At 41.7% G+C, this 26,245-nt stretch overlaps 1 protein-coding gene across 1 annotated transcript; it reads right to left on the reverse strand.

Annotated features, from left to right (window-relative positions):
* Window positions 1-9,394: 9,394 nt before the first annotated feature.
* b3galt2 (UDP-Gal:betaGlcNAc beta 1,3-galactosyltransferase, polypeptide 2) lies at window positions 9,395-23,487 on the reverse strand. Its single transcript, XM_063500898.1, has 2 exons — window positions 22,640-23,487; window positions 9,395-11,694 (listed from the first exon to the last, which is right to left on the reverse strand). The coding sequence occupies exon 2, from the start codon at window positions 11,492-11,494 to the stop codon at window positions 10,163-10,165; it is 1,332 nt and encodes a 443-aa protein (XP_063356968.1). The 5' UTR covers window positions 11,495-11,694; window positions 22,640-23,487; the 3' UTR covers window positions 9,395-10,162.
* Between the last annotated feature and the right edge of the window lie 2,758 nt (window positions 23,488-26,245).

A 26,245-nucleotide genomic window follows, 5' to 3' on the forward strand; every position in this document is an offset into this window, starting at 1 on the left:
GGAGATGAGACAGAGGTAGACAACTTGTTCTGCTGGTGCTCAGAAAACAACCTGATGCAGAATATATTTAAAACAAAAAGACAGTCTCTACTGTCCCTGTCAAATAAAGCTGACAGGAGAGCCAAAGGTCAGATTTGAACCCAGGCTACCTGCTAATCTCACTGAGCTGAACCAGTGACCACACTTTCTATTGCCTTTCTATCGTTTTGTACATATTCCTCTAGTTTGCACATATTCTATTTAAACTGTATATATCTCTTTCATTGGTTTTTTATTTCTGATGTCTTTATTATTTATATCTTTTTTTACTCTAGCACAGTTGGTGCGGAGCACCCATAATTTTGTTGTACATGTACAATGACAATATAGAATATTCTATTCTATACTATTCTGCACAATCAACCAGACACAGGGGCTGGCCTTAAAGCTTGCCCTGCTGCTGCTGTTAATGTTATGCAGACACAAACATCAAATCCCTGACCCCATACGGATTCCAATGACTCTGAGACAAGCAGACCTAATCCTGCTTCCAGAGACAATACCCAAACTGTGAATATAAGATAAGAGTAAAAAAAAGGATGGATGTAAATATGTAAAAAGGTTTATAACAGAACTCTGTTTGAGAAGAAAGGAGAGTGATTGCCCTTTGAGAAATTTCAATTGATGTCCATTTTTAGGTTTTGGGAGACAAAAAAATCTAGTGGATGAAAGTTTTGTGATTAAAATGAGCAGAAAATTATTTTTTGTCTTATTTTTGCATTTTTGTTTTGCAAGGCAGTAGTCATCAAAAGACACTGACATTTATTATTTCCTTTGTCAGATTTACATATTGTTCACCCAAAACCTCCATTAGTAGTTATCAGTCATGCCCACAAAGAAGCATTAGTCAGGTTCTGGGCCCGGCTGTCATGGAAAGGTCAGGAGATTTGTCTCTTCCTCGAGTGTATTTTCTCTTCTATGGTTTCAGAGGAACAGTGAGCAGTGATGTTAAAGCCAGGCTCCAGCCTCCACTCCATCATGGCAGACATCTCAATCTGTTCCCACTGTTAGTCTTTTTTACCGCGTTTACAGCAGCACAGGTTTTCAATACTGATCAGTCACTGCTCCTTTCGCCTTCATTCATCACTACCTACTTCCTGCTATTTTTCTCTTTCCTCCTCATCCTTTTCTCTTTCACCTGTACTGTCACCTGGCTTCACTCCATGTTTTCCTACTTCATCTTGCAATGCCTCTTCCTCTCTCCAAAAGCAAAGAAGTCTATCTATCTATGCCTCAGATTTTCTATTACCTTCTTTAGCCTTCTTCTTTTTCTTTTTCCCCACTCCCCTTTCTTCCCCCGCCTTCCACCATTTTCATCATTTGTAGAAGGGCTGAGTGCCGCCGGATGCTGGTAATCTGGTGCTGTGATTGCATAGGGCATGCATGAATGATACCCAACCTTACTCCCAATATCCTCTTGCTTTGAGTCATGAGTTTAATCATTCCTAATGGAGGGTGATGAATACCTGAGACCAGCTGAGTATTTCATGATTTGCTCTATGATGGAATAACAAGGGCTTCCAAGAGGACTTCTCCTGCTCCTTGTTTTTGTTGTTGATGACCACAGCACTGTGTTTAATGCACAATCTAAATGCTGGTTGTCGTATTGTTTCTGGCACATGGCTGCTTTCCTTTACAAGTAATAAAACATCTTTTTACAGCTCTGTTATAGTGTGGTATAAACCTTTATTACTGCTCATAAAGTAGGGCATCATGTTGAGGATGTGGAACTGAGACAGGAGGTCTGGTGTGAAAGAGCTGACTATTTGAGTATTCTGAATCTGGTACATAGTAGACCCCTGTCCTTTTCAAAGTTATTCTAAAATGTATTAGTGTGGGCTGGCAAAAGTAAGCAAACATTTGTGTTTAGGACTTCTCCAAAAGCAGCTAGAAAGAAGTGTTCCAGTTAAGTAGAAGAAAAAATTGGAAGTGTGGGTTGTAGTCGCCCTACTTATAAATATAAAAAGCATACAAAGTCTGGTCACTGAAAAAGTACAAAGATTACTTGGAGTGAAGGATTACTTGGATGTTTACAGATGCAAGAAAATCATATTAAAACAAACATAAAAGTCCTTTTTTGGCCTTCTCCAAAATAAAGGTTCAGCCCCTATGATGTCTTGGACCTCAGAGAGTTACATCTCTGTTAGAAGTGGGAGTCCAGCAAATTTGTACATGTGCTGTACAAAAAGAAAGAAAGAAAAAAACCCATTATCATTAAAAATGGTGTTAAGGAAAGCACTGCCCTACAAAAAAATACTGTGGCATGTATCAAGTTTGAAACTAGGAACAGCGCCTCAGAGGGACCGCATCGGATTGGGTACCAATCTGTTGTGGTAAAGTGAGAACAGAGCATAAAAGAAGAAAATGTTCCTACTCTCACCTATGGTCATGAGCTCTGGGTAGAGACCAAAAGAATGACGATACTAGTTACAGAAATTAGTTTCCTTCTAAGGGTCGCTGCTGAGATAGCACGAGCAGGTCGGTCCTTTGAGAGGAGAGTTGGAGTAGAGCCACTGTTCCTCCACATCCAAAGGAGCCAGTTGAGGTGGTTCTTTGTATCTGATTGAGAAGGCTCCTGGACACCTTCTCAATGAGGTATTCTGGGTATATCCTATCGTGAGAAGGTCCTGGGACTAGGGATGGGTACCGGTGTGTTCTGACATAAACGGTAGTAACCAGACCGAAAAGCCTCGCACATTTCGGTGCTTTATTTCGGTGCTTTGTTTTCCTGAGCCAATTCTAGCCAATCATTTTACGTTTCCGAGGATAGTAGGCGGGCCCAGGTACGTACATTCTTTTAGAGCAGAGCTACAGATTAAAAATTCCCAAGGCGAAGCGGTCAAAAGTTTGGCTGTACTTCGCAGCAAAAGATGCAAACTCAGCAGCCTGCAACAAGTGCTTTAAGGTGATACTGTGATGCTGTCAAAGGAGGTAACACCTCAAATCCGATGAAACACCTGGCGACGCATAGCGTTTTTTTTTAAAGCCGAGAAATGCGCCGTGTTTGATAGCTTGCTGCGAGACCTCACACCATGCACATCTACTGCGGGTGTGGTGCCTGTTATCGGACCTGGAGTTAGCAACATCCCCCAAGAACCCGAAGAGTAGAGCCCTGGCCCCTAGCCCTGCCAGTGTAGCAGAAATGATGAGGATGATGATGGCAGCAGCAGCCGTTCTTCTCTGCGTGAGTAGCTTAATGTTGTTCGTGTGTAATTTACGTTGAGTACGCTAACCACATTATTACATTAATGCATGTAAGGTAAACTAGCAAACACCGTCGTAGTTACATGCAGCTGTCTTCTTGTTTGACGGCAGATACTCCCTTCACCCTGGCCAAAAAGGCTAAAATGACCAAAGAAAAAGTGGAAAACAGTTAAACATGAGAGGTTTTTTGGACAAAGTTTGTGTTTTTTCCATTGTTTAAGCACTGCTTCCAGCCAAGAGTAATACCATATGTGCCCTATAGCTTCAGAAAAGGCTAACATTGTTATCTTTTTACAAAAAAACAGCTGAACATGAGAGGTTTTTGGACCAATTTTGTGTTCTCCATTCTTTAAGCACCGGTTTGAGCACCGTTTAAGCACCGGCACCGTTTCAAAAGTACCGGTTTGGCACCGGTATCGGATAAAACCTAAACGATACCCATCCCTACCTGGGACAGACCCAGCACTTGCCAGAGAGAATACATATCTCAGCTGGCCTGGAAACAACTTGGTGTCACTCTAGGTGAGCTGAAAGAGGTGAGGGAAATCTAGGCTTTTCTGCTCAGACTGCTTCTCCAGTGACCCAAACCCAGATAAGCGGTAGAAAATGGATAGATGGGTGAGACTTTGACCAAATCTTACAGTCAGCTACAGCAAGCATCTGACAGAGGTTCCCTTTTTATCCAATTGGACTGTGAATTATTTCGAATGTAATTCAATTAAATATTAAAAGCACAAGTCTGCTGGATAAGGATTAGACGGAAACCAACTTTGACAAGGGGATATGTGGCTCACCTCACTTTGCTGTTTCATGAAAGAAATAAACTATGACAGAGAGGTGTACAGTCATACTATCACTTCTGTACACTGATGTCCTTACACTCGCACATTTCCACAAAACAGAGGTTTTAAACTTATATGCAGAGCAGGAAACTTGTTAGATTTACATTTAACCCAGTACTACAAGAGGCAGCCCTATAATTATTATATCTAGACTACATCAGCACTTTTAAACAGCCTGATTTTAACCACATCTTTGCTTCAGGCTCTGCAGACTAACAAAAGAGAAGCAGAAGGCTGAGGTCTGTGTCCTGAGCAATGTGTTTTCAATATTTCGATCATTGTGTTGATCACTGTTGCTATTTCGACTGGTTGTGTGTGTGTGTGTCTAATTTTTGAGGTTTTACAAGAACAGGCAAAGTTTAGTGAATTTACTTTGGAAAATTAGGTTTGGTGCTAAGAGATTTCAGAAAAAAAGGGCAGAATATTAAAAAAAAGTGTCTGAACAACTGTAAGTAACTTACCGCACCACACACTGGGGCAGTTTGAGCAGCTGGCTTTGAGTGCAGAATCTCTTCAACACATTCCCATTTGTGTTTTACTCTTTCAAGTAAGATCATGCTTTTAAACAAGCTGCACATGGCGACGTGTTTCCTATTTTTAGTTCCAAAGATACATGAGCAATACTTCCCAAGCCCTGACTTGCCCATCCACTCCAAAATCATTAGAGTAGATGTCAATCTCCATCAGCTGCTCAGCCCCGATGGGGTCAGTGTCCTCCTCAGTTATGCTAATTACCTCTAACACTGCACTTAGCTTCTGTGAGCGGAATCATTAGCCACTGCCATTGTGGGTGTTTAATTCTTTCATTACTGAGCTGTATGACATAATTTTACATATAATTGTAATGGTATGTCAATGGAATTCAACTGAGGGGGCACGTTTTGGGATAGATTAAGAACTCCGAGGCCCACTTACAAGCTGAAGCCTATCCCAGCTGTTATAGGTCAGGATGTGGGGTATTCTCTGAACAGAGCTAACACAACAATGGACAACCACTCACATGCAGTCAATTTAGAATCACTAATTAAACCTACTCATGTTTTTGAACTGTGGAAGCTGGAGTACTTGTAGTGAATCCACACACATGGGGAGAACATCCTATAACCAAAGTAGGTATTAGTGATCAGCTAGGTATAAGTCTGAATGCATGTGCAGGGGCTATCAGCCCCATTATGAATGACTGAGAAGGTATAGGATCTGAGTCTGTGACCCCCCTAGAGCAACTGACCTACAACTGTAACAATGTTTTCACCTATCTGGCAGTTGCAGGTATGGACGAAGTGCTCCAGGGTTTAAGTTCTTTCCTCAAACTTAAGTTTTCAAACAGTTCAACATCTCTGTGTGTGTGTCAGTGTGTCTGTGTGCTTCTGGACAGGATTATCATTAAAATGGCGGGATGCCACAAAGATTGTGTCTTGCAGCGCAGAAACCCATGAAACAAGTGACGCGGAGCACAAAAACTGCCTTAGACAGCTAGCCCTCACGGAGAGCACGCACATTTGTACCTCAGATTTTACATGCGAAATTATCTAATAGTTGCTACGGTCATTTTCTTTAAGTTACTCCCTTTAGAGATCGGCACAGTCACCCAACCTCTACCATGCTCCTCTGTCACGTAGACCCTCTGCATGTCTTTCACTACATCCATGAACCTCCTCTTAGGTCTTAATCTCGGCATTCCTGGCAGTTTCAGTTTTAGGAAAGAAATCCAAGATTTCTTTACTTTAAAAAAATCTTTATGAATAAAAACAACTGTAGATTACTCACTTAACTTACTCTGAGGTAAAGCTGATGGAGAAAAAACAACCGCTGTTTGCATGATTTGCATTTTGCAGATATATAAATATATCTCCAATGTCACATCTGCATTGTGGAGCAGACTGTTGTGGTAACTATGAGAAATGCAGCCTTAACAGACTCACTCTGTGTAACTGCTGTGATAACTGTTAAACCAAAGTTGATACGATGGCATAACCCTTTACACGAATGTGTACAGAGCAACAAATAGAGCTGTTGTGTCTTTGCCTGCGGCTCCAGCATCAAATAATTCCTCACTGCTGTGCAGTTTATCTGAGATGAACATCTTGATATTCTCTCCCTCTGCCGTCTTCACCCATTTCAGTTTCCTCCTCCCTAAAGACACTTCAGCTCGGTGATTAGCGGCTTAAAAATATACCATTGTGTAATCTTTCCTCCTTTTTTTTTTCTTTTACAGCACTCTAAACAGAGTCACTCAAATGTGCAGGTGATTAAAATGAGACTGACGGGCGTGCAGAGCAGTCTGTGGAAAGAGAGCAGGAGCTCCAGCTCTCCATTAGCTTAATTAAATTACCTTAATCTGATATAGGCTATTTCAAGTCATCACCCAATTATATATGCTCTTTTTGTTGGTGGCCCTGAGCACTGAAGTGTGTATTTATTTATTGCCTCCCTCCAGCCCAACACGCACACACACCCATAAACACACTCATTTGTGCAAGTCGAAAAGTTCAGTTCCATATGGAGTAGCTCTGACAGCCTTCCACTATCATATGCATTCATTTTTAATTAAAATCTAAACTTAGGTGTTTCGCTGCAGAATATTTTATGCTCCCCAGAGACACTGGGTATTTCAGGGCTTAATTCATTTCTCCTCGTCACTCAGCCTCGATATTGGATGCCTTCATGATGTTTCTACCTTTGCCGAACTTCTGTGAATGTTTTACTTTTCTATTTGGGAGTTAATGCATTTCTCCAAGGTCCATCAAATACAGTATTACCTTTCGTTAATGATCATTGATTTTGTGAGTTAAAAAAAAGAAGAAAGGAAAGGAGAAAAAAAGCACTCTTTTTGTGTGGCTTAGGATTAGGTTTGTGGATGTGGGATTTTTACGTATCTCTGCAAACACTGGTGGTCATACATGGAGGACATCAAAGAGCCGGAGCTCCTAAAGTAATAGACATGCAAAAGATCTGTGACAACACAAGTGACAGCAAGCACTACTTAGCAGTCATGTTAATGACACAACAGTTAAATGTTAAAGTTCATGCTAATGTCTATATAAGAGGAGTTTTCATTTATTCTACCTGCAAGCTTGTTTCAGAAGATGCCAGTTTGATACTTTTATGATGTATGTAAGAGTCTGCTCAGGTAAGAGTGATGCAAATTTATGTAAATAGAAAGCTTGCTGCTGGATTACAAGGACACAAACTATGCATTTGTCCTTAACCGGAATAGAAAACACACTGCTCTGAAATGGTATCATGCCACTAGCAGTAACGAGCAAAAAGCAAAACTAGAGAGAAACCAAGCATGAGGGGAAAAGGAAGAGCTACCATCTATGGCCAACACCTGCAAAAAAAAACCCACTTCCTTTTTGTGGGTTGCTATTCTGTTTCGTCTCCTGTGCAGCTGTTGTCATTGGCATCAAAGCAGGTGAAATGGATTCACAATACTTTTTGCTTCCTAGCTGAGCAAATTGTCCCTGAACTTTAACTGGAATTGTGTTATACTGTGATGACCGAGTGCTCCCTTAATTCTTTTGATCGGTGCAGTATAGGAAAATTTGTCTGTCCGTTTGTGCATCCACGTGGAAGTACTAACCCAACTTTAACCCAAAGTTAGTTAGTTTTACTTTTCTCCAAAAATCTAACAGGGCTAGCACCTAAAGCCTATACCTCAGAGGGTTAACACCATCTTTGTACATTTTCACGTACAATGTTTAAGTGAATACTGCACCCATAAAATCACTCATATATTTTGAACATGTCTTAAAGGAGGCATTTTCTAAGAAGTGAGACTGAAGTTAACATCATCACACGGTCATCAAAAAGTTAATATTAATAGTGTTTTAGTTCTAGAAATCGCAGTTAAGATTTTCATTAGGAGTGACTAGGATCAACAAGATTAGGTTTGGACACAGGGAGGAGGGGGCAGAGGATATATTGGAGAAAAGCTGTTGACGATGGAGCTGGCAGCTAGAGATGGATGCAGATAATCCACTGTGGTGACCTCTAATGGGAGCAGCCAAAAGAAGTTCGAGCAGTTGCATTTACCCTCAGAAAATTTTGTGAATTGTGTCCATTTTTGAAGATTATCTTGCTGCACAAAACATGAAACTACTGTGAACTACTTCATTTTATCCCTTTCGTGATTCCTGCAGCACTCTATTAGCAAGATCATCATCATCTCCTGTTGTTTTCAGCTAATTAGTTAGCTGTTCTCTATAGCAATTTGTTTGTTGCAGTGACAAACCGGTGACAATGCCTATGTTTTAACACTTCCATATTAGTGTTAATAAGTAGACTCTTTGGCTGCTAGCTAGCTGTTGTAGCTAGCTCCTGGTTTCAAAATGATATCAGTCATATCAGCAAAACACTTATTAATGTATGCATTACATCATATATTGATCCTTGTGATTGATTTAACACTGAAATGCAATCAGTCCACTTTTAATACTTAATATTTTCTAAAAGAAAATTCAGATGAGCTGAATAGCAGTAAATTGTAATGCTAAATGATTTCTCTACATGTCATTTGCTTCTAAGAGCAGACATATACAGCTGGTGACAACCTGAATCATTGTTCCCTTTGACATATGATGCAATATTTCTATTCTGATGAAATTTGAAAATACCCCCCATCCACAAGTGTGGTGGCTGTGAAAGATCAAATGCACTGCAGCTTAAGAAAGCATTTTTGGGGAGACATTAATGTGACGGAACGGCTGTGGTAGTAACAGTGCATTGAGACTCTTCAAAAAAGCAAAGGATTTATTGCTGTGAGGGAGAAAAAGATGCAACCTAATGTACGTTTTAAGCTCAAGATTCACACATACATGTTTGCTATTAGCCATTTACTGTCCGCTTGTGATTTCCAAAACGGTTTCATCACGTTATTGTCTCCCCAAAAGCACGTTCCTTGGGTTTGGTGAGTTTTTTTTCTTGTGAGCTTTTGTGGCATTTCATTAATTTCACTTGTGTGTTTTTTCCATATGGTTTTCTTTGCTTTTAACTATTTTTTATGTGCTGTTTTGAGTTGCTGTGCATTTGAACTTTCACCGCCACTGTAGTTAAGGTACAGGGCTTATTGTATGGTTTGTGTGGACAAAGTGTGAAGTATAGATGAATAGATGTCCACCCAATTGGATACATATGAGGGAAATTTAGTTATTTCTATTAGCAGAAATGTGTTCCATCCACTCGGTACTCTTTTTGATGCCAAGGCTCACTGTAGCTCTTCTGCTAACGTCCGGTGGTCCACACCACTTTACGTTCGACAGCTTAGGAAGAACCCCCGACAAAACAGACACACACTGCTGCACACAAAGTGATTTTGGAACGTTTAATCGTTAACTGATTCATTGCACATTTGCTGAAGTGCAGAGTCATAGTCAATGTAAAGCTTTAAAAAATACAATCTCAGTCATCTCTGATGTGATTCTGGGTGCGTTCATGTCGATCGTTTTAAATAAAATACAGTATATGACAGATAAACCTTCTCTTTAGGGTGGTATTCATCGATAGATCTGGAAAGTAAACACTGAGAAACAGGGCAGCATAACTGGTCAACGTCAAAGGTTCATATCATTCATTCATATTTAGGTAGTATAACTTTTTGACATAGTACATGTACATTTCCCTTTGTCTTTGTAAACACACTTGTGTCTTAATGTTTTTCTTTTTTTTTCTTTTGTTTTTTTTTGTGTATTCGTAGAATGTGACATACTGTACTACCCTTTAGAGAAGAGCATAAATTACCACCTTTCTGTTGGCACCTGAATTATCATAAACACCGCTCTTGAGCTGCAGCTTTTTTTTTTTTTTTTTTAGCACGCTCCATTTCACACAGAAATGTCCTCCATTCTCCCTTTTGGAAATAGCTCAATAGATTTACAATACATATTTTTTTCATTTTTTGATTAAAAAAATAGTTTGAATCAACTGTACACAATACCAAAAACAATGTGCTTATCCCCATAAGGTATAGTACTGAGAGTTCAACATGCCCTTCACCATCTGTAGTTACACTGAGCTCTTCTATCCTTCCCACCTTTCTTCTTTTTCTTTTTTGAGATGGGGTGTAATCGCAGGATCCATCATGGAGGCCTCTCTCCGTGGAACTTCCGGTGTCTGTGCCTGCCGCTCTTTTCCTTGGCCATGTTGATACAGGCGTTGTGCTTGTTGCTTTGCAAGTGGTTCCAGTACTTGATGAGTTCATTGGGTTGGAACTGATGGGATGTGATGAGGTGGCTGTACTTACAACTGGAGTAAGACACACGCCAGTGGTTGAAAAGGAACTCGTTGGGAGGGGGTGCTGGTTCGATGCGCAGCTTCGCCAGGCAGATTCCCACGTAAACATCCTCCAGGTGCAGCCTGCGTATGCTGAGCGAGGCCTGGTAGATCAGCTCGGCCATGTCCCCTGAGAACACGTACCCCGTGCCTGAGCAGAATATCGGGTAGCGCTCGCTTGGATACACCTCTGGTGGCATGTACCACTTGCTGTCTTTGTTTCGGTTTGGTGCATAGCCCCTCATCAGGTAGCCAGTGAAATACCTCTGCCTCGGAGGCATCTCAGGTTTCAGCAGCTTCTGGATGAGATACTCTGTATTGACAAACATGTCACTATCTGTCTTCATCACGTAGGAAGCATGTGGGCAATAGGTAGCTACCCAGTTCATGCCCATCAGAGTTTTGATGGTCAGGTTGTAGTAAGTGTCCTGATAGTCCTGTTGAATGATATCGTGGTAAACGCGGCTCTCTTCCTCGATTCTGCTCTGAAGGAGGGTGTCCGAACTCTTTCCTGTGCCGAGCAGGAAAAGACGGACAAACCCCAGGCCCATCGCCACACTCTCGTTTCCCCACGTCTGGCGGATTGCATTGCGAGCATCGGCCTGTCCTGGCTCTGCAGCTATGAGCAGGATGAGAAAGGGTGTGCTGTCTCTGCACTTGAAGGGCTCATTCAGGATGTATCGATAGGGCTGGGCGCTAAGCCTCCCGCCAACACCCATCTCCTTCTCTAGCGTGTTGTTAGTACTCATCGAGTCCCCGAGCCCCATTACACCCATTCTGGCTCCTCCACCTCCTCCTCCCCCCACGCCTGCTGCCTCTCCTGCTGCCCCCTCACCCTGCTGAGAGCTGAGGTTGAGGAGAGGTTTTGGTGCAACATTCCCTGTTTCCCTCCAAAGGCCCCTCAGGGAGTTACTCTGGTTCGCCTCTCCCTTGGGGCTTCGGAGGCCCCTGACAGTGTAGGCAAGCGGGTTTTCGCGAGGCCCGCTGTGCCCTGGCAGCCAGTCTTGGTGGCTGAAAAATAAGAAAACGGCGAAGAGCAGGGCCAGTGAGACGAGCCCGGCCACGTGGGTCCGAAAGAGGGAGCGCTTGACGGTCCAGGTCATCTTAATGGGACAGCAGTGCCGCCGTCTCCACTGCATGATGCAGGTCGGGGTCGCAGGAAGCTGTTGCTGCTGCTCGAGAATGGGCGGCGGCGGCGGTCACATACAGTCACCGCAAACATGTGGTTGTCAACAATCAGAGGGTTATCTGAGCTGGCAGACAGGTTGGAGTTAGCCTCCTGGTGGAGTCAGGGGAATGTCTGAACTCCCCCCGATGCAGCTTAGAGCAGGGTTAAAATCTGAAAAGAGAAAAAAAGGAGACTGAGAAAACAGCTTTGGAAGCAGCCCAAAAGCACCTCCTATTCACTGGCACAGAGCCACATGTTAGTTGTCTGAATTGCAGGTGTGGTTTTTATTCTACTTGTGGGAAAGAACTGAACCTAATTATTAATTGTGCTTTGTTTTTCTCATGGCTTGTTTTGACACGCTCGAGTGATTTTGACTAAAAAACCCTCAATTATAGCTTTCTGTGGATGGAGGGTCCAATAGGCAAACGGCTCTCTCGGTAAGCTGACTTAACAGTTCAAAAGGAAGTAGCTGAATCACCGTGAGCACTGTTGTATCTTTGATTGGACAGGGACGAACAACACGGCAGGGCCTGGATGCTGCTCTCAAAATTATGCATACAGTGCATCTGTATGGTTGAAAAACAAGCACTCCCAGGTGTGTGTCTAGTTGCTGAGATACAGAACACATCCCGAATAATTCTATCTCATGGTTTACACAACTGACAGCCATAACTTTGCACAATGACAGAAAATAAAGAGAATCAGGAATTCATCTCACAGTTAAACCCAGTTAAAATAGTCAAGACTGGTGGAAGCTACATTTTGGGCTGGCAGATTGGTGGTAGGCATGGTGAGATGGTGGTTTCTTTTTTCTTTGCATGTCATTACTCAGTTTAATGCCTGGGGCAAACTATAAATTGCAGGTTTGGCCCAACGTGGTGCCAGCTAACGCTACCCTGAGCCGCATGGGCAAGCAAGTGTCATCAGCCCCCCGCAGCGCGTCAACAGCTAGGGAAGAGATGCATCTGTCAAAATGAGTTTTCAGGGTCCAGCAGGCAGTGGTGCCTAAGCCTGAGCCAGCCTCTGGCGATAACAGCCATCACCAGCCATTCACCTTCTACCTCCAGCTTATCAATGCTGCCTACTGTCTAGCTGCGATCACCCAGGCTGCTTGAGGTTGGAACATGGAGACGTACAGTATAAGGAGAGGACAGATAAGGAAACAGGCACACAGTGTGGACAAAAATCTAAGTGATTATGTGTGCTGTCCAACAGGACGTTGTGCACCAAGAGAGACATAATGGCGAGAATGCACAGAATGCAACTGACAGACGAGCCACTTAGAGAACTCTATGCCAGGGGTGACAAATTCAAGGTCTGCTGGCCAGAATCGGCCTGGGAAAGCCTCAAATCTGACTCTTTTGTTAATCCTGTGAATTAACAAAAAGTTTAAAGTATTTATAATTACAGGAAAGTCTAGGCAAGGACAACCCAGAACTACTTCTGTTATTTTTACACATTTATTTCCAATACTGACATATTGTTCATTTACTACAGCAGCCTTTCTTTGTCATATACAAAAAACCAAGACATAAAGTTAAAAATGCCCGTCTTTTTTCCCTATATTAAGATATTTCACAGATTAAATGTTTAATTAAACGGCTTTACACTGAGTGACACTTAAGATCAAAGTACGCTGTATGTGGTTCATGATCTAAAATGAGCCTGGCTCTGTAAACGCACTGTTCTGAAGCAGGATTTACCTAAAAAGATTTTGGTATACACGCACCAGCTCGGCGAGTCACCGAGGCAAACAGTTAGCTTGCACAAAAACAGCATTTACTATGCAATATAGTCAAACATATGGATAGCAAACAGCACACATGCAATCATTTTTGTTGGGATCACTGACAGACAAACCCAGAATATAATGCAGACAAGATTTAATGATACACACAGCAAATACGCTACACACATAATCAGATCTGTGTACACACACAGACAAAAGACGCATGTGCACATCACACATAATTATATTCACACTTGACGCAAACATCATCACTGCTGTCCACGTTAACTAACACACACACACACACACACACACACACACACACACACACACACACACACACGCACACACACACACACACACACACACACACACACATGCTGGCAGTAGACACATCACTAGAGAAAACAAAATATGCCAGCAGAAACTTGGAGGTTGTACTAGACTCTAGTGAATATTAATGTAGCAGCAGTGTAGCAGTCTCGAATCCACTTTTGCTTCCTGTGTGTGTTAATTTACTGCCTGCCTGCATTGCCTTTCTTGTTTGTTTGCTTGCTTTTTAATAATTTGAGATACGAAACAATGGAGCAATAATTTGTGCAAATGCTACATGCCAGCTTGCTAAAAGAGAGGTTTTTTTTCTAAATCTAAACTTGCAATTTTCATTTTCCTGCTATGTTTGCTCATTCATCATGACAACTGACAAGGAACACGATAACCTTTTCAGGCGAGTGTGCTTACCCAGCGCAAGCAATTACAGGAGAATGAGAGAGGCCAGGGCCGGCTTTGTTTTAAAGGTTAACGTACTTTACATCGAAGCACATCCAGCGCTTGAGAGATTTCTGCTGTCAGCTAAATGAGCATGTAGTTCCATGAGCTCTGATGAAGAGTCCACACACAGAGGCGCATACACATAAAAATAAGCATGTACGCACGGGTACACATGCGAAATCTGACATCTACCCCACCCATGCGCTTACAACCCTCAATGGATTTCTGACGTTGTGTAGGATCTAAATGCCAATTTCACCAGGAGATCAGGCATCCATTTTTAATTTTTAGCAGTGCAATTTAATCTGCCAATGCCTTTCCTCATTAATTCATTTTCTTGCCTCCCATCAATGTCCCTTCTATATAAGCCAATTAGTTACACTAGTGCTAATTAAAGCCCCAGCGTTTCAGCAGCGGTCAATATCAGAACGATGCCTGGGGGAGTGGCACTTTGGTAACATACTAAGCATACATTGTAGTGCCTTTTCTCTCAGCCTTAAAACCAGCAGGAAGAAACTCCCAAGGTTCACACACCAATCTCCACAGTTTGCATACATTGTTTCTATGCCTGCATAAGCAGCCTAGACTGCTTTTGACTAAACGATGTGAGATGCATGCAAAACATGCTTTGCCGATGTCAATGAAGATATGACCTTCTTCCGGTGAAAAAAATGCACTTTGTGATAGTGACACATTTTCTTGAGGAAAACGGCTCCCATTTCTGAGCCGCTTAGAGCGGCTGCTCACTGAAGTTAGAGGTTAAATTCTGCTTCACTGGAACAGGGCCGACTGATTATGTGGTTCATTTGACATTCCTGTTTCCTCTAATAACACCAGCCTTGAAGCAACCACTACATTTATCATTTCTTTTAATGCTAAACTAGTGTTACGCCATACTGCCTTCATTGGAGTAAAGAAAGCTCAGGGCTCTCTAAAAAGAGCTATCAAAGGCTAAACAACTTCGACAAACAAATCCTGAGTGTTGTGGTTGAATGAGATATAACTTGTATGGAAAAACTAGTCTTGTGAAACAATGTCATTTGGACAGAGAAGACTAAACTAGAGATGTCTGGGCATAATGCACAGGGCTGCGTTTGGAAAAAACCAAAAACAACAAATCGGCACAAACACCTCATTCCAACTTGCAAGCACAGTGGTTGAGGGGTGATATGGCTTATTGTGAAGGCACGGGAACTGGGCACCTTGCAGTCAATGAATCGAACACGAACTTCTCTGTAGATGAATGTAGATCAGCTACAGCTTGGCTGAAACTGGTTAATGCAACAAGACAGTGGTCCCAAGCATACCAGCAAGCCTATAACAGAATGGCTGAAAAATAGCCACCCCCCCCTTTGAGTTGCAGTGACCCAGACAAAGCACAGAAATGATATGGCAAGAGCTTAGGTCACCTGTGCATTTAGAATGCCTGTAAACATAAGTGAACTGAACCTAAATTGTAAAGAAGAACGAGCTGTACAGAAAATGACAACTGGTAAAGGTGCTTCTAAAAGCTACTGAATCATGAGGTGTACTTAGTTTTTACAGTGCCGCAGAGTCCAGTGAAAACTTTTTTCACTTCACTATATATACATCATAGAGCCGTGAAATTTATGGTTTTCAGGGTCTTTATCATTAACTCGGTTTCCCTGGGTCTTTTCCTGTGTTGCAGTTGTGTGTCTTATTTTGAAATAAATATTTACGCGTTATTCTATATATTCTCCTTCCTTCCTTGTCTTTCCCCTCCCTCCCCAACCAGTCCAAGCAAGTTACTAAAACCCCTTACTGAACCTGTTTCTACCAAGAGTCTCTTCCTGTTAACTTCCTCTCAACTGTGAACAAGCGTTATCATTCTCACATTCTTTGTTCTGTTTAATACCATAGGGGGATGACTGCGACTGTACGAACGAGTGCTACTGTATACACATTAAACTGAGGGTAACTGGAACTGAGTAACTTGTTCTAAAACATTTGAAAATTGAAGTGGCAAAAATGTTCAAATACTTTTGTCTTACTTAGTTTCAGTAATGCTCAGTTGTACGTGAAAAGTACTTTTAAATGGTAAATGGCCTGTACTTGTATAGCGCTTTACTTAGTCCCTAAGGACCCCAAAGCGCTTTACACTACATTCAGTCATTCACCCATTCACACACTGGTGATGGCAAGCTACATTGTAAGCTGGGGGCGATCGTGGCTCAAGAGTTGGGAGTTCGTCTTGTGATCGGAAGGTTGCCGGTTCGAGCCCCGGCTTGGACAGTCTTGGTCGTTGTGTCCTTGGGCAAGACACTTCACCCGTTGCCTACCGGTGGTGGTCAGAGGGCCTGGTGGCGCCAGTGTCCGGCAGCCTCGCCTCTGTCAGTGCGCCCCAGGGTGGCTGTGGCTACAATGTAGCTTGCCATCACCAGTGTGTGAATGTGTGTATGAATGGGTGGATGACAGGTTGTGTAAAGCGCTTTGGGGTCCTTAGGGACTAGTAAAGCGCTATACAAATACAGGCCATTTACCATTTACCATTGTAGCCACAGCTGCCCTGGGGCTCACTGACAGAGGCGAGGCTGCCGGACACTGGGGCCACTGGGCCCTCTGACCACCGCCAGTTTTACTTGAAAAGACACTCAAGATAATTAATCCTCAAATTACTTCAGTTTCCTGTCCTGTAACTGAATTGCCTCATCGCTTCAGCTTTAACTCCATAAAGTCAGTACTATTTTAACTGCAGTTCTTTTTGACTGAAGTAAATTAGACGAATCAAACGTCAGGTAGATATGCAAATTACATAGATGTTTTTTTCACCGCTCTTACCTTATTGCTGAAGTAACAGCTGTTAGAAAAAAATTAAAATCATAAAAGATATGTTGTTGAGGAAATAACGTGTCCGGCAGCTATGACTTCTTTTTACAGCGATTCCCACAACTGACTCATGTTTTCAATTTTCCTGGAGAACGGTCTATTAATATCTATTGTCTATTCAACATCCAATCCAGGCTCATTTTAGTTGATTTAACCTAAGTTCTGTAGAACAGCTTAGAGCAATGCACTCTATGGAAACATAACTAAATATAACAAGGTTGACAGTGAGTACCTTGTTTTATATTTGAGGTGGAGTCAAAAACCACACCCAGTAAACAAACAAGGAATGCAGCTTTGCAACGCTCACTGTTTTAGCTGTCGGGCAAACTCACTAGTCATTAAACTCTAGTTCATAAGAGCAGCGGTCCCCAACCTTTTTTGCACCACGGACCGGTTTGTGCCCGACAATATTTTCACGGACCGGCCTTTAAGGTGTCGCGGATAAATACAACAAAATAAAACTAGTACCGGTACCGAAAAAAAGAAGATTTATTCATAACACACGTGAAAAGACCCAGGAAAACCGAGTTAACGAAAAAAACGAAAACAAAATAACGATAAAAACCCTGAAAACCATACATTTCACACCCGAGTCTCACTCTCGCGGCCCGGTACCAAATGACTCACGGACCGGTACCGGTCCGTTGCCCGGGGGTTGGCGACTGCTGCATAAGAGCACCTGTCTGCTCCCAAAAATCTCCAACAGTGTTTAAAATATGAGAACTGAGACCATCATGGATGTTCTTCATAACAACTGAGTCACACATGGCAAATCCACCTCAGCTTTTAATGCTTTTTTTCCTCCTTTTTAAATTTATTTTCTATTGAAGTCATCATTTAAAATGCAGACACATAATCTCCTTATGATCTCCTCAATCATGGACCTTCATCCATAAAGCCCTCCTTTTGACATCAATTTTGAAAATACCATCAGTAAAGTATCCAGCACAATGTAGTCCATCATTTGCATTTCTGGTATCATAGCCAAACTAATGCATGATTAATAAAAGCCAATCCTAACTTAAGCATCTCCCCTGCAGCTTTTTAAAACTGCATTTTAATTAAAATTTGCCATTTTCTATTGTTTTCTTTCTTTATAGCTATCTTTCCATAAACTGCACAGCACTGGTTTTTCTGCCACTGTGGTTTGGCTCTTACAGCAATGATGCTCAGGATCTTCTGCTGAGTTCATCGTAAAAAAAAAAAAGCAAAAAAAAACAAAAACAGTCAGTGAATTGTGAAAGCATTCGTCCTTGTCATAATCAGTTCCTCACTTCTGTTCACTCCTCTTCAAGAACCTGTCATTTCATTCTCGGGCTGTTGTTTACCATCTGATTGCAGTGAATAGTTCAACATGTAAATCCAAGAATACTAGTAACTTGAGGACAGAGGTTGATCCCTATTCTAATTTCCACACTGTTGCTCTATTTCTGAATGGCCAGCTGGCAGCTTTACTTTGGTTATATTTACCAAAGTGAGAAGCAGGGTTTTCACAATCTTAAGAAAACTGCATTTCTTTAAACAAAATCATTAAAATACATTGCGTCTTAACTAGTGATGAACCAAAAACTAGTTTCAAGCTCATACTTTTCTTTACAAAAAAAACCTGACAGCCAAGATCTTTTTGGTGTTGCCTTTTTCACATTTTTGCCAAGAAAACAAATGAATCTATCTATCTAGTAGATTTTAGCTTGCTTTGAACAACTTCAAATTATTTTAATTTATCCTTTACTTTGAACTATGGCAGGCATTGATCTATCCCTTTGATAAATCTGATGTCATTAGCCATTTCCCAGTCCAAATGCTGCTTCAGTTCTCCAAATCAATCAAACTCTGAGTCACCACTCAGAGAGAAAGATCTTTTCAGCCGTAATAAAATGATCACTGTGGTTGTTCTCCCAGATATTACAGTTAAGTTTACATTCAAGGGTTCAGTCGAGTTGGACGTTAACAGGAAGCTATCTCACTGGTTTCTACCTAAAGATGAGATACCAGGTTCTGACCAAAGTATGTCTAAAATACTAAACAGAAAACACATTAGCTGTGACATTTAAAGGGTTAGTCAAGCTGGGCTCGCTTACATATAATGATGTGCCACCTGGCGGCTAGCTACATAGCTATGTTTAGGCTAATATAAATACATTAGCACAGGGGTGATAAGAAGTTTTTTCCCAAAAGCTTATATCAGCTGTCTCTAATGGGCCATCATGTGGAAAACTTCAGCCAAGAGATGATCCAACCTCAACACCAGGCTGATCATTAATATGTTTCTATGGTGGGCTGTGCAGCAAATGAGAAGCAAATGAATAAAAAAACCTGAAGAGACTAAGAATTCAATCCAATTCAATTCAGGTTTATTTATGTAGCACGAAATCAGAACAACACTCCCGTCAAGGTACTTTCTACTGTAAGGTAGAGACCCTGCAATTCTGGAGAAAAATGGCAACAATCAATGTCTCTCCTATGAGCAAGGACTTTGCAAGAGTGGTGAGGAAAAACTCCCTTTTAACAGGAAGACACGTCCTGTAGAACCAGGCTCTGAGAGGGGAAGCCACCTTGGTGGTTAGGGGAAGGAGAAAATTAAAAAAAGAGAAGAGAAAAATGACAGACTAGCAAAACCTCGAAAAATAGACTTAAGAAGCAAAAAGACACTTTCACTTACTCTGCAGTAACAGCTGTTACGTGGAATATCCGGGAAGGAAGAATTTCCACCAACTGACTTGTGTGTTACTGTAACAGTGGCATCCTGTTACAGTAACACACTCAAATTCAGTCAGTACTTTAGAACAACAATTTATTTAACAAATGTTTGTAAAAGGCAAGAGTGCAATATTTTTGTCCGTACGGTCTACCTGTATGTTGTACAGCTGAATCTAGATGTACAAATACATTTATGAATCCTATTCAAATTCCTTTTTTTTGACAGTCTACCCAAAAATCTTCCCAACGACTGTCAGTCAACTGCACATCTAACCTTGGATGGAAATCACAGTGTCACCAAAATAAAGATCAGAGAAACATAAAAAACAGACACACACACACAGACACACACACAGACACACACACAGACACACACAGACACACACACAGACACACACACACACAGACACACACACAGACACACACAGACACACACAATAAAATAAACTAAAACAGAATAAAATAAAAGTACTATATGGATTATCCTTCAGCTATAAAACAGAGTTTAATATACTCAAACAGACACTGAAATAAAAAATAGTTTGAGTTTTAAATGCAACTATCTTCAGGTTACTGCTTTTCATATGCCCTTTAATATGCTGCTTCTTCTCAACACATAATGCAACATGAGTCATGAGTACATCTGTCTGAGTCTAATCTGCTAGTATACAAATAAAATAAAAAAAATTGTAAAATTCATGTGATACTCTTTAATTTCAATACTGGATTAAAGAGCTGGTACACAACGTATGCTGCTCCTTGATTTCACTGTTTTCTTTTGTCTCTGTCAATAAATCCAAGTGTCCTCTGTCAGTAACGCTTTACTCAAAAGCAAACTTTCCTGTGATATATTTAGTTACGTGGACGAGTCATTTTATCTGTAGAATATTGATAAGGTCAAAACCCAAATACAAAAGAAGGAAATTTGGCATTTGTTGTACTTTTACAGGTTTAAAAATAAAACCGCTTTGTATCTTTACTCCCGCCAAAAGTAAAAGATTGTCCTGATGTTTTAAATAATCCACAGACTTGCTGTCCAAGAACTAAAGAAAAAGGATAATTTTCAGACCCTTTGAAAATGTTGTTTGCTGTCTGACTCAGCCTGGAAAGGGCCGGCAGGATAGGGAGGGTTGAGTTCTTGCTAAGTGTTGCACAACAGATGAGACACTCTGGATGGCCAGCTGCGTTTTATTTTTTTTAATATCCTTCATGACTAGAGCCCGGTCAAATGTGGGCCAGGCCACTTGAGCCCTTCCATCACAGGACATAGCCATATCTGATCCTTATCAGGTCAGCTGACCCAAATTACAAACTTCTCTGGTATCTAATCAAGAAGTTATTCATATTCTGGTTTTAAGACTTTACAACTTCCTCCAAACTGCAGGTAGTTAGAGCAATTTCTCTCAGGCAAACAACTGAAAGTAAAGTGCAGTGCTGTTGGGAAGTGGTACAAATAATTAACTAAAAATGACTCGCTAGCACACGAATCTTTACCTGACATATTTTACCATACAAACAAAAGTAGGGGCAACAGACAAATATCAGATGTTACTTACATCATTTTCCAGTAAATGTATAAATTCAGCAGATAGCAGGACCTCAGACTCTGTTCTCTCTTTCAATCATCTCCATCATTTTCCCCATAACTGCCTTGATCCTTTGCTCATACCGAGGCTGCTGGTTTGTGGTTGGCTCTGAGCTCTGGGTTTGCTTTAGTCACTTTTCCTTTGTTAGCTTTTTTAAAATAACCATGTTTAAGCGTCTGATTAGGGTTGTTGCTGCAGACGGTTTACTTTTGTGAATCTTTGTCTTTTGCTCACAGTGAGGACCTTCCACACTAACGTAACCTCAGCTTGTGGCTGCGAGTGTGGAAATTGGCCGATTCTGACCAATGCATCTCATTTCTCAGTCTACTGTGACGTTAAACAGATTCTCTTTAGATGTTTCAAAGCTGATTGGATTAAAAAAAAAAAAGCGATTTGAAAAAATTGATTATTTTCAAACATACATCAGCGTTCTGAACTCCACAGATGTAATCCAATTTCGTGTGAACTGAACCTTTACCGCATACACTTTAGACATGCAGTAAACATTTAGACTCGTTTGGTCTTTACATAGCTTTAGGTCTGAGTTATGGCAGTGGCAGAAAGTGTTGAGCAGCCTTTGGACTTTGACCTGACCTTTTGGGAAATCAAGCTTTGGCATCGAGGACCCACCGTAGCTGTAAATATTATACTACAGCGTCGCACTTCTCCTCTAAGTGAGTGACAGACAGAGAAAGTGCTATCCACTTCCGTTAATTGTGCTATCTGAAAACTATCACCGCTGTATTTATCTCTCACAGTACTAACGCCCTGCACATGTTCTCTTCCCTTGGACTCTTTTTGAGGACTCGGTTCAGACGCCACTGTAATAAATGATAAGGGGGTTTGAAAATTAGACCCTATTAAAGTTTCATAGTCTGGTGGTCAGAGCGAACACCCTGACGGGGGAGGTTAGCCTTTTTTTCCCTCTCCATCTCAGCATTTAGCAGATATCCCCCAACTATGCACGGTCTTCAGTGCCCAAAAACGCTCAGGCAGCTCGACATGATGAAGTGGATAAAAAACCCTGTTAATTGAACTGGATCGATGGAAAGTCCCTGGCCTTGCCTCTTGGCAGGTCTACAGAGGGATTTCCTAAACTTGATTTTTATGGAGACTAATACAGCATGCACTACTGACCCCTTTTGCTGACACTGTGCCTCCAGGAATGTCACACAAAAAACAGGCAAGTGGACAACATTCATTCTTAGGGGAAGAAATAATAGTGGAATTAAAATAAGTGGTCCTCTGGTACACCTTCCCCGTGGGGTGGGGGGGAAGAGGGGCTTCTGGAAAGTATCTGACGGAGAGGAGATGCATGATGTTGGGACAAAGGTGTGTGGAGAAATTGATTGATGGCTAGATGGGTACTCGTCAAGGCTGCTGGGGAAGAAAGGTGGATGTAATGGAGGGGAGAGGAGGGCGGGGAAGGCTAAATGAATAATGAGGATGTGGGGGGACCGATGAGACGTGCAGGGTTGCCTACCTCCTCCTCCTCATGCTGCTGCTGCTGCCGCTGCGGTGGCTGATGGGGCTGCGGTCGGCTGAGGGAGAGCAGGGACCCCGGTGCCTGCACTCGCCATCACCGCCTCTCAGGACTGGAAACAATCTGGGCTTTAGTTCCCTTCCCCCTGTTTTTCTAATCGCACTGACACCTTCGATGCGTAAGGTCCCTCCTCCTCGTCCTCATCCCCACAAGCTCAACAAACCTGCGGGTTTTGGTTCTCCTCCTGCTGCGACTCCCCCTCTCCTTCCTCTCCTGTCTTGCGCCTTGTGCCCGCTCTACACTGCTGCCCTCTACTTCATTTACGTATCCCCTTCCTCCCGCCCTCACCTTTCTGTTTCTGCGTTGTTTTCTGATTTTATCCAAGTTTGGCCCGCTGCTCGGATGTGTTATTTCATGTCAGAATGAAAGCAAGAACACCACAGCATCCCCGCCCCGCACGGCTATCGGGGAGCCCGCTGCAAGGGAGGGAGAGTAGAAGCGACAGAGCAGCAGGAGTACGGCTGGTACTTCACGATGCTCGGAAAGCTGGTGTTAGGCAGAAGGGGAGTAATAAAAAATAAGCAGAATAGGAAAAAATATATATCATCTTCCATATATAAGTCCAATCACAGCCAAAACATGTTCCCTGAGTCCTGGAGTGGGAAACGGAAACAACAACTCATCTACCTTCACCTCCCTGCTTCGGTTTTTTCAGTCCGCCCCTTCTTGTTTTTTCCTTCTCCTGTGCTCCGTCTCTGAGCGACCCCCGTCGGATTCCTCAGCCGGGCGAGGTACCTACTGGCCCGGGGAAGCTGGCTGTCAGACACCGCTACACTGACAGAACTCTCCCACGTCACCGCATTCTTAGCGGAGCATCTCACGTGACCCACTTCAGTCACTCATGCTACCTTCAAGGATCGTGGGTGAAAAAATGTCCTCCTTGTATTCGTGCGCGCACACACACACACACACACACACACACACACACACACACACACACACACACACACACACACACACACACACACTGCGTTCCAGCAAACACTCTTACAATTAAAACTTAATCAAGCCATGCTGCATTCATATTGTTATTTGACCATTTAGGGGGCAGTTTTCTTCATCTTTCAGTAGTGGGGGTATAATCAAACTGATAACTGAAGTTTTTAGAAATTTTATTTTCATCTTGCCACACAGTGGAAGTGCTGTAGACATGTTATGGCAATAATGTTTCATCTTTTAACGTGGCAGGTGTTTTGGCTGTAATTAAATGGCTGAACTAAGCCATTGTTTGCTGAAGTCCCATCGTGATGCCTCGAGGCCAGTATTATGGCCTTTGTTATCTTTGTGTTTTGAAATAGAATGTGATAAGTGATATGGGTTGAAGAATGATTGTAACAGATGTGCTATGGAGCCGATGGCCCTAAACTCATAAACTAATGATCATAAAATATAGAGGTAGACAAATTAACCCCAGTGGTTGGTGAAGTCCATTGTTGAGCATAAAGAGGAGCATTTTTGCTGGTCTTTTGAAACTGGACATGCTGATGACTGACAATCCGAGAGACAGAGCAGACTCAGTGTGTTGTGAATTACTTGGTAGGATCCTTCTAAAGCATGCCTTCCTTTTTTGACCTTTTAACTCAAATATTTTATACACAAAGACTTAAGAGTAGGGAATGAGTCAATAAAATCATCAGGCAACTGTTTACAGAGGCCACAGATTAATTGAGCTTAGAAAATAAATTTACGACACGCAAGACATAACCAGCCATGCCTTTTAATCCTACGCTGCAGCCTTCCAAGGCATTCAGCTATAGCTGGCTGCATCAACCTGCCATGTAGTTACATTTCTTGGGAGATGCACATCAGATTACGTGGAAGGATAGGGCACAGAGTTTAAAAAAAAAAACCCAAAGGGATTTCCAGTTATGTCGTAAGTTATGACAGATTTCCTACAGAAGTCTAACTCGGGCCTTTCTCATAGCCTTCTAGTCAGTCAGACTGGCTTTTAGTTTTACAACAGAGAAGAAGCGAAAACAGACTACAACATCTCAATCGTGCCTCAAACCTGCATTCTCAGCAAAAAACTAAAAAAAAAAGAAGAAACCAATGCAGAAGGGTCTTAACCCTGCATTTTATTTGGCTACCAGACGACTTTGGTCCTATAGAAATCTAAGGAAAAATGGTTTTCTGACTCCGTAAACATTTTCTTGACATGTTTATGGGCTCAGACACTCATGCTTTGTCATAAAAATTGAAAAATTAAGTCTATTTTGTAAGCCTTGGTCATACTATGTTTCAAAATGGATATTTATCCATAGTATCCTCATTAATTAATTACTTCTGGTTTCTCTGGTTTCAAAAGGAATGCAGTTGTACAGTCTTCAGGAAATCACCCCTCTGCTCCTTTTCATTTTGACCTCAGTAAACTCTTTATTGATGAGTAATTTGTCTCAATTTCTAGTTTTAAGTCTTATTTCAGGACATTCATTTCATTAAGTAGGATTTAGGGTATGCCTACCTTGGTATATTGGGAAGTCACCACAATATGAAGACGCAATATTTCTCAGCAAAACGCTAAAGAAAACCTTCCACTGGACCCTGAACAATGAGACTTTACCAACCAATGAGTGATGTCACTTTGACCACATCCATCTTTTACTATCATTTTATGACATTAACATTAAATAAGATTATTTTTGTGGAATGGCATGTAATGGGAAATCATTTATATTTGGACTAAATTCTCAAGGAGTCTGTATATTTTTTTTCTACCTGTAATGCAGCAGTTATGCATTTCATTAAAGCTGCAATCCAATTACAAAAACAATACCTCATGTAAAAAGTGGAAGCACACATAAAGAAATCTGACAAAGAACAGGAAATCAGATACAATGTATCTAACAATAATAATAATAATAATAATAATAATTATTATTATTATTATTATTATTATTATTATTATTACAACAATGTATCTGAGTCGGGAATATGCAGTTGTTGTGTTTTTTTGCAAGTTTTCTCTTTGTTTAGATCCATCTGGGTGAGAAGGTGCACATTTGATTATCAAGGCAAAGAAAATCATGCTTTCTTCTTGCTTTATTCCGATCCATTTATCATCCTTACAATGTTTGAGAAATCAAGAATGATTCCAAAAATCCGGTGAATTGGTGACAGATGTAATTTAAAAACCAAAAAAGACCTCCCAACAACCCAAAGCTTAGTTCTTCCATTTTTCCCACATCCGCTTGAATGCAACATCACTCCCTTCTCTCATTTCGCTCCCCCTCCTTCACAACCCACCACCCTGCTCCCGCTCTGTGGGCGGAAAAAAGGGGGATTTAACTCGGTAAGAGCATGGTGGCCAGTGGTTGTCTGGTAACAGCTGGATTTGCCTCCATTGTGCTCTTTGTTTAACTCTGCCTGCAATGGTCCTCCCTGGACAGCGCCCTTCTGATTCCAACTGTAAATTAAAAAGGCATCTTTTGCCCCGTCTGCTACATTAGTAAAGCATTATGCACACATGATTACCAACTAAATTTAGCATGCTTTTCACATCTAGACTAAGAACAAAACACACACACACACACACACACTCGCACGAAA

Source organism: Pelmatolapia mariae, linkage group LG17 (genome assembly GCF_036321145.2).
Source record: "Pelmatolapia mariae isolate MD_Pm_ZW linkage group LG17, Pm_UMD_F_2, whole genome shotgun sequence".
In the NCBI taxonomy this organism is placed as follows: domain Eukaryota; kingdom Metazoa; phylum Chordata; class Actinopteri; order Cichliformes; family Cichlidae; genus Pelmatolapia; species Pelmatolapia mariae.